The sequence below is a fragment of the Tupaia chinensis genome, unplaced genomic scaffold, assembly GCF_000334495.1.
Source record: "Tupaia chinensis unplaced genomic scaffold, TupChi_1.0 Scaffold146445_1, whole genome shotgun sequence".
Classification (NCBI taxonomy): domain Eukaryota; kingdom Metazoa; phylum Chordata; class Mammalia; order Scandentia; family Tupaiidae; genus Tupaia; species Tupaia belangeri.
Window position 1 is genome coordinate 1,045,698 of NW_006206301.1, and position 9,967 is coordinate 1,055,664.

The following is a 9,967-nucleotide window of genomic DNA, read 5'->3' on the forward strand; positions in this document are numbered from 1 at the left end:
CTTCTCCTCCATTCTCCTCTTGGGATCTTGGGCATGCATGCACAGGCACCCGGTGTGAGTTTAAGCCACCGGGTCCGGGACTCGAACCACGATCGACTACATGGGAGTCCAGCGACATAGCCATTACACTAACTGCTGGCCCCTAACCATCTGTTCTTGATAAAAGTTCTCAATAAACTATTATAGTGCTAGACGGAAACTCCCACAACTTGATAAAGAATATCTACAAACATACTTAGCAATGAGAAACCTGAAGCTTTTCTATTAAGCTCAGATATAAGATAAAGATGTCCCCTTTTACCACTGCTTTTCAATATCATAAGGGAAGTCCTGGCTAATGTAAAAAGAGGAGGAAAAGAAATAAAAGGTATAGATTGGGAAGGAAGAAATTGACCTCTGTTGGCAGATGGCATGATCATCTATGTAGAAAATACAAAATTATCAACAAAAACCTTCTAGAATAAGTGATCATCACAAAGATTAACATACAAAAAAACCTACAAGGCAGAAATATTGGTGAGCCATTAATGCAAATGCTCAAATCAATGCAGACAGTGAGTAGGAAGAGGAAAAGAGCTAAGCTGTGAGCTACAAGCTCAAGAAAAAATTTGGAAAGAATTGAGACGATTTCTAGCAAGGAGACTTTTTTTTAAAGAGATTTCTGCTATAAGGCATGTGTGGTCCCTGGAGAGAAAGAGAGTCAGACAAAAAAGCAGGAACATCACCCACTGGGGGGTATGGCCATGCAGCAATCCCTTCTCCTCCACTCTCCTCTTAGGATCTTGGGCACACATGCACACGCACCCAGCATGAGTTTAAGCCACTGGGTCCGGGACTCGAACTGTGGACGGCCATGTGGAAGTCCAACAATGCTACTGCTACGCCATCTGCTGGTCCCTCAAGGAGACTTTTTAAACTAGTTCTAATAGAATAGCAGTATAAATGATACTGAGAAACAAGAATCAATATGATTCCTTTTTTCCTCCTAGTCTTGAGACCCATCATGACCTAGTCTAGGTAAGTCCAGAAAGGAACAGTGTTATCAAGAGAAAACAAGAAAGCAAGCAATAATACTTGTAGAGAAGGTTAAAAGGGAGATTTTTCATAGAAAGACATAAGAGACTTGGGCCAAAGAATACTATTCCACAAGACTAGCCAGTGGCACGGTAGTTGAAGTGGCTGCATACCACATGGCTGAATAAACAGTTCAAATCTGGGACACAGCAGCTTGAAAATCAAGATGGGCACGTGTGTGTGCCCAAAATCCCAAAAGGAGAGAGAGCAGGTGGCATGGTGGTTAAGGCGCTGGGTCCCACATGGCCAACTCTGCAATCTGAGTCCTGGACCTGGTGGCTTGAGAAACACACTGGGACGATACGCATGCCCAGAATCCGGAGAGGAGAATGGAGAAGAAGAGATTGTGGCATGACCATCTCTCTTCTGGGGGAGTTGACTTTTCACTTTCCCTCTCTGTCTCTCTCTGGAGAGCACACAAACCCTATGGCAAAAATCTAAGAAAATATTGCGACATGTGCTCAAAATTTTCTTAAGGAAGGGGCACGATCAAAACAGTTTAGAGACCTCTGTAATAGAAGTATATCACAGCAGTGGGAGAATAATTATGCTAACTAGGGAAAAATACGGTTACAAAAGCAGACTGAATAATCAGGCTATCTGCAGACTGAATAATCAGGCTATCTCTGTGTATCTCTCTTCCTATCTCTCACTTTCTGAGAAGTGCACCAGATGCTCAGATGCTAGAGGGGAGCTGAGGAAACAGCCATGATTGGGACCAAAGGATGCCTTTTAGCTTTCTGATGAGACAGACCTGGCCCGACTGAAGGCTAAGGCATGCAGACAGACACATGGAACTTGACTTCCAATTTCTCTGGGAAGTGGGACACTTCTAAACTAGAATAACTGTCTTACTCTAACATCTATATAACCTACCTGGTAGTGCTCATTTTTTAAATAACACTCATCACATATAAAATTTATTATCAAATGTTTACCTTCCTTGCTACTTTAAGATGAAAGAGAAAATGTCTGTCTTGTTTATTACTAAAAAAAGTTACATAAATATATAATCTTGGTTCCCAAAAAGCAAACTTAAAAAAAAAAAAAAAGGATTGGTATATTTACTATTTGAAAAAGAACCTTCTGGAAATCAATTTCAGTCCTATCTGTGGCACCATCCTCCTCTGCATTACCTATATTCTAATGTTTGACAAACACACCAGGCAACAATTCTTTCACAGGGAGCCGATGGTAGCACAGCAGTAAAACACAACACTCTGGAAGGCTGACCCACATGGGAGGGTTCAGAGTTCACATCCCAAGGCCTCTCTGGGTATGCCAGGCATATTCGTGCCCATGATCAGAGGCTGGCTGACTCTGGCAGGAGGTGGACTGTGGAGTCAAGACCCTATTGGGAGCGCTGTCTCTGTCCTTCTCTGACCTCCTCCTCACTCTGTTTCTCCTTTTAATGAAATAAATAAATAAATAAAAATCTAAAAAATTATTGTAGAGGGGTGTGTGTGGCTTTCTTGTTTGTTTGTTTTTGTTTTTGCCATAGGGTACATGAGCTTGCGAGAGAGAAAGTGAGAAATCATCCCCCATGGGAAACGGCCACACCACAATCCTTTCCCCTCCATTCTTCTTCTGGGTTTCTATGTACGCATGCCCAGCAAGATTTTCATCAGGTCTGGGACACCAACTGTAGTTGGGCTTGTGAGAGTACAGAGTCTTGACCACCAAGCCACTAGCTGGACCTAAAAGTGTTTTCTAAAAATGTTACTAACTGAGACCAGTAGATGGCGTAACAATTACGTTGCTGGACTCCCACATGGCTGGCAACAGTTCAAGTCCTGGACCCCAGGGCTTTAAACTTTTGGGCGCATGTGCGTGTGTGCCCAAAATCCCAAGAGGAGAGTGGAGGGGAGGGATTGTGGCATGGCCATCCCCCCTGGGAGGGTGTGATTTCTTGTTTTCTGTCTCTCCAGTGAGCACACACACCCTATAGCAAAAACCTCTCTTAAAAAAAAAAAAAAAAAAGCTACTAAAAACTGTTTCTACTTCTCTTTCTAACCCTGCACAATAAAACACACACACCAGGACAATGGAAACACATAATGTCTGGAAAAAATGTTCAGGACAGGAACTGACTCATGGACAGACACTCAAACAAATCCCCAGTACAAGGCTGTGACCACAAGGAGATAAGATGACCAAAATGATTCCAGAGAAGCAGAACCTTAAGCTGAGGTGTCTGAATTAATTTGGAGTTATGTAGGAATGGGTCTCTGAACTGACTGACTTCAAAGGCTAAGTTAACGATCCTCCTTGCCCTGACAGGGAGCACTGATGCTCCACAGTGTACAGTGTACGGTGGCAAAGCTGTCACCTACTTACTTCCTGGAGACATCTATAGTCCAGGTCCACAAGACAAGGCTCTGTGGTAAACACTGACTTGTCCCCCAGATCAATTAGGTCAAAACTTAAGTATAAAAGCATTAGCTCTTTGCTGCAAATCACTGTAAAATGATAACCTCAGGGCTTTAAATTCCCTGCTAAAGGTCAACATAAGGAACCTGAAAACTTCTATAACAGTTCTAAAATAAATCTTTGTCTTCTCTAGCCTGAAATTTCTAAAAATATAAATCCAAAGTCTAATCCCACAGATGGCTGAACAATGCAACTGAACTCTCAATTGTGCAGCTTCTCTAAAACACCAGTATTCTAAATAAGTAAGCTCAAATAGCAAAATGTCATACTGTGTGACCCCAAAAACAGAAAACATTTTGTCAATGTGCTGAAAAGCAATATGCCACCCTCTACCGTTAAGAAAGGAATATTCCTAAGGTAGAAAAACCATACTTTGTTCAACTATTGCCACCTTGTGGCTGTAGAATGAATTACATATCACACACAGTTACCAATTGTGTTTTGTTTTGGTTTTGGTTTTGGTTTTGGTTTTTTGGGGTTTTTTTGGAGAGATTTTTTGCTATAGGGTGCATGCGCTCGCCAGACAGAGACAGAGAGACAGAAAGTGAGAAATCACCCCCCAGTGGGGATGGCCATGCCACAATCCCTTCTCCATTCTCCTCTCGGGATCTTGGGCACGCACGCACGCACGCACGCACGCACACACGCCCGGTGTGAGTTTTAAGTCACTGGGTCCGGGACGCAAACCGCGTCGACTACGTGGGAGTACAACGACATAGCCATTACACTAACTGCTCGTCCCAGTTCCCAATTGGTTTTAACAGATGCTATTTACAACCTATCTTGTTTAAATGACATAAGGGAATTAGGTTTTGAAACATTTTTAAAGGGTTGGTCTCACAGTGCAGCAAATAAGCACTATGCATAGGCAGTTAGATCCCACAGGGCTGACTTCGGTTCAAATTCTGGCCCTCCCCTCGTGGCTTGAAAAACACACCAGGTATGTGTGTGCCCAAATCCTGGCAGGATGGAGAAATGGAGGAACAAGGACTGCAGTGTGACCACACTCCATTGTGCCGTACTCTCTCTCTGGTAAGTGTACAATATAGCAATAAAGGCAAAGCAAAAAAAGAGGGGTCAGCAGGTGGTGTGGTGGTTAAAGACACTGAGCTCCCACAAGGCTGACCACAGTTCGAGTCCAGGACCAGGTGGCATGCTTTCTCATTTTCCCCTCTCTCTCTTTCTGTCTCTCTTTGGTCAATTTTAAAAAATAATAGTAAGTGAAATTAAATAATCCTTAAAAAAAAAAGAGGGAGAAAGGAAAGAAGGAAAAAAGGGGAGGAGAAAAAATGGTACCTGACTTCACAAATATCTTCGGCAAGCACATACCAGGTCTTCCCTATCAGGAGTCCCCAACTTGTGGGCTCTGTGCTGGTGCTGGTTCGTGGCCTCTTGGGGGCGAGGCTGTTGACCAGTGTGGGTCTGGGACCTGTGGCCCCCACCCCAACCCCACGCCCAGGTGACACAGCTAGGGGGTGGGCAGCAGGTGAGAGAGGCTGTGTCTGTGTTTGCAGCCACTCCCCATCACCCATGTTGCCGCCCGGGCTGCACCTCTGCTAGGATCAATAGCAGTCCTGAATTCTCACGGGAACAGGGGCCCTACTGCTGCGTGATTGTTGCACTGTATACTGCACTGTGGTAGTGGGAGACAGGGGCACACAGTGGATGAGATGCACTTGGGTCATCCTGGGACCAGTCCCCCCACCACCCATGGAGGGACTGACTTCCATGAGGCTTGTCCCTGGGTCGGGAAGGCTGGAGACTGCCGTACTATATACAAAGGTGCTGTGTTGATTACAAAAATAAATAGAACTTGATCTCGCCAGTTAAAAAAAAAAGGATAAAAAACAGCTGAAGACATACATGCACAAACCATTATCAAACTAATTAACCAAGGGAAAAGAGAAGTGGGTAAGTGAGCACAGAATGAGTATGGAACCTCCAATCACAAGCTCCAGAGCAGTGGCATTACAGGTTACTTAAATTTGCTTTCCCTTTAAGGATTACGTCAGTGAGATCATAGGAAAAGGGGCTCATGACACATGCCTGTGATTAAATTCCTGGAAGCAGAGGAACGTTCTTTGGAAGAATAATTTTCTCGGCTCTTATTGAACTACTTATTTCTGAAGTCTACATATACGTAATTCTGCACTCTAAGGACTATTAGAATTAAATCAATGGGTACAACTTGGACTTTCTTCACTACATATATATATTTTAAAAACCAGTAATAGGCCATGTGAGATGTTGTATTTCATTTATACTTCCACATCAAACTTTAAATTTCAATCCAATTTAAACTACACATTCAACCCTTACTTACATGTAAAACATTACGCAAGGAATGGAAAAGGTAAGAAATGACCCCTAATGTTTAGAAAATACACCTAGAAGGGGATATTAAACAGATTCGCAAATGACTTCAATTTAACTTAAGAGCTAACGACTATACTATAAAAGCAGTATAAAAAAAAGAAAAGCCTTACTACTTTCAAAAGGAGTTTCATCTGGGTGGTGAGACGCCTAATAGAGGTGATGTTGATAGTGGAATTTGTAGGCAGGGAACCTAATTCTAGGGTAAAGAGCAAAGGTTAAAACAGTGATGATTTGTTTAGAGAACAGCAAACTTTATTTTTGAAAACTGTATTTTAAGTACAGTGGTGCAAAAGTGATACACGTTCAGTACAAAGCACCCTGAGCTGTGACCTTCGCCTCGCTCTATGCAGTATGTCACCTCTTCACCATGCTCCTAAGTTCAGCCATGTGATCACAAAGGTAAATAGCCGACACTGTATTCTACAAAGTACATGCTATCCGACACTGTACTATAAAATAGGTTTTACGTTAGAGTGTGTTGCCCTACTTGGCTAAAATAATTATGTGTAACATAGGCCAGGCTAAGCTATGATATTTGGTAGGTTAGGTATAGTAAGTACATTTTTACTTAAAATATTTTCAACTCATAATGGGTTTTGTTGTTTTCAGAGCTTATCCATTTGTTTATTTCATGAGAGAGACGCACATATAGGCAGATATGCCAGACAGGGCTTCGCCACACCGCCATTGTCCCCAGCCCTCCGGTAGGCCAGGATCACAGACACCAGGAGTGTGCGCAGTGTGCTCAAGCTGACCTGGGATCCAAACCCAGACTGTCCCCTCCAGTACTGCACAGTGGTGTCCCTCCATTTGCGCCAAGCTGTGCCTTACGATGGGTCCATCAGGACACATAAGAAATCAAGGAGCATCTGGAATCCCACAATACAGGATTTCCTTTTATAAAAAAGGAAAATGATATATACAGATATAATGTAACTTTCCAAATAATCCACCTGATAAATGGTAGAAAATGTAAGCCAAAATTGTCTGAATCCAGAGGTCCCATTCTCACAGTAGTAGAGTTCAAAACAATGCTCAAGAGTATGAACTAGGCCAGCAGGTGGCATGGTGGTTAAGGCACTGGATCCCACAAGGCCAACTGTGTGGTTCAAGTCCCAGACCCAGTGACGAAAAACATGCTGGGTGAGTGTGTGCCCAAACTCCTGAGGAGAGAATGGAAAAGAGACTGCAGCATGGCCATCTCCCCTGGGGTTGATTTCTCTTTCTCTCTCTCTCTCCTTTTTTTTTTTTTGAGATTTTTTTGCTATAGGGTATAGGGTGCATGTACTCACCAGAGACAGAGAGACAGAAAGCGAGAAATCATGCCCCAGGAGAAATAGCTATGCTGCAATCCCTTCTCCTCTCAGGATCTTGGGCACACATGCACATGTGCCTGGCATGAGTTTCAAATCCCTGGGTCCAGGACTTGAACCACAGTTGGTCATGGAGTCCAAGTGATATAACCATTACACTACTTGCTGGTCCCATGGGGTTGATTTCTTACTTTCCTCTCCCTGTCTCTCTCTCTCTCTCTACTAAACACACTTGCCCTATGGCAAAACTAAAACTAAAAGGAGAGCATCAACCAATTATGTGTTTTTAAGTGTGTATTGCGAGCTTCAGAAAGTTTGTGGGAAAATCGAATTATTGTCTAAATTTATTTTGGTGCAAAGAAATTTTGAAATGTATCTACAGATTGTTCATATACATGTTCCATAAACTTTTTGAAGATCCCTTATATATCAACATTTAGCTCATTTTTATGTGTATGCATATATAAAGCCCTAGAGATACACATTAAAAAAATTACTCTCTAGCCTTGAGAGAATTAAAAGAAAAAGAAGGCTTTTACATTTTATATAATGACCTTCAGTGCTACTGACTTTTTTTGAATTTATTCTTTTTCATTTATATTTAATCACTTTACATCTTTATGGTGTGCATGTTTTTTCCCAGCATGAGCACAGTATAGTCAAGTTGAAGGCATTACCATATACATTATCAGCACATAACTTTTCATTTTGGTGTATAATAAATGTGTTGTTCCCGCTCCCCTGCCATCGCCTAGTACCCATCCCATTACCGACCCCCAGCTGTCTGTCTTTCATAGAAAAACATAAAAAGTAACAAAAACTTCCAATTAACACTAAAATTAAGATAATGTGGTATCTTCTGTTTTCTTACTACTCTAACAAGTTTTTACTCAATTTTTATTCTCAACAGACACATTTAACTAATATGCTCAAGCCTGTAATATTCTCACTTGTACAAGTGTTTGCGAGCAGTCACAGGTCACAATTCAAAAAGAGCTCAGCTGTCACGGAAGTTCAAATATGTGCTATGCTCTATCCATTCACGTATTCGGCAAGCATTCTCTGAGTGCCCACTGCGGGTCAACACTGTAAAAGATGCTGGGGACATAACAGAGGAAGAGGGATAAGTCGTCAGCTATCCTGCAACTTACCTTGTACTGGGAAAAAAGTCAGGATAAACTAAGGTATTTCTGAAGTGCACATATTACCCTGGCACCAGTTAATACATTAATGATGTCCTTCAATGGAAGATTAAACAAAATGGTAGGTGTAATGCTGCTTTTTGGTGTTTTGGTTTGGTTTGGTTAGTCGGTCTGGTGCCTATCTGCCATAAAAAACTTGATTTTATTGACTGAATGGCACAACCCAACCTCTGGTTGACCTTCAAAGGAGGAGATTACCCCGATTATCAGGGTGGGCCCCATGTGATCACAAGGGGCCTAAAAAGTAGAAGAGGGGAGCAGTGGGATGTCGTGATGACTGACAGAGGAGGACTCAACTATTGCTGCTGTTTATAAAGATGTCACGAAAGGGCCACCAGCCAACCACTGCCAGTGGCTGGGCATGATGGTACAGGCAAGAAAACAAATCCTCCCCAGAACCTAGAGAAAGGAATGCAGCTCCGCCAGCACCTTGATTTGGTCCAGCTAGGCCCCACCAGGCTTTTCATAGCTCTAAAAATAGTGTTAAGGCATTACATTTATGGTAACTTGTTACAGCAGGAAATAGAAAACTAGTACAGAGGCTTCACATCTTTGGGTTTTAGAAAAAAAGAACCTGACGGTAACGTTTAAAATGACCTTATATTCCAGGAGGCTCAGTCTGTGAGATGTCTGGTCCACTCCCCAGAAAGATAATACAGAAATCTTTTCTATATCATCCAATTTCATGTCTGCCGAGACTAATTCTAAAAAACTGAGGCTTGTATTTCTGTCTATTGGATTTCTTCCGTCTTATCTATCTAGTAATTTTACAAAAATACTGACTGTGACAGACAGGAATTTTACTTCTTTTTCATTTTTTAAACAGACCATTCACAGCAATGGAAAGTGGAGAACTGACAGATTAAATCACTGGCCCAAATTCCAAAAGACAGTAGTTTTCTCATTCACCTGTCCACTGGATTAACAAATGTTTACGATGAGCTTTGTACTCCAGACACCAAGCTACTACTGTGCGGAGAAAGACGCGGAGGAAAATCCCTCTGAGTTTCATCAGCCCGAGTCCCAGGAGTCGCCCTGCACTACCTCACGTGCAGGGTTCCGTGCTGTTTACCCCCCAGCCAGTACTCGCCCCAGGAAGACACGCGCAAAGAAATGCGGACAGAGACGGAGCAGCAAGTAAATGCAACTTTAAAAAAAGTACAACGACTGCAAGAAACACACCAACAGGCGCCCCACCTCTATCGGTCAGTGGCTGGGACACAACGCAAGAGAGTTCCAACGCCCATCCGCGGATCCTGGCTCCACTACGGACGCCCCAGCCCCGCCCCGGCTCCGCCCCCAGGGTCCTGGCGGAGCCCCACCCCCTACGTAGATTTGGCCCCGCCCGCCACGTCGCCGTCGTAGCTCCGAGAACGCCTTACCCGTTTGAGCTCCGCCTTCCTCTGCAACTCCGAGTGCCGTTCTAACGCGCTCGCGAAGCCGCCGGGGCGCGCCTTAGGCTCCGTGGAATCGGAACTCCCGCTCTCGGAACCACTCGTAGTGCCTGCGCCTCGAATCGGCCTGGAGAACAGAAACACTCGCAGTAAGTGGCTCCCGGCAGCCCCGGCCCGG

At 43.4% G+C, this 9,967-nt stretch overlaps 1 protein-coding gene across 1 annotated transcript in view; it reads right to left on the reverse strand.

Moving 5' to 3' along the window:
* Positions 1 to 9,967, reverse strand: part of MRPS28 (mitochondrial ribosomal protein S28) — a 107,306-nt gene that overhangs the window by 97,130 nt on the left and 209 nt on the right. The window contains exon 2 of the mRNA XM_006168941.1: positions 9,778 to 9,966. Within this exon, the coding sequence (XP_006169003.1) occupies positions 9,778 to 9,966 (189 nt within the window). The remainder of the gene's footprint in view (positions 1 to 9,777; position 9,967) is intronic.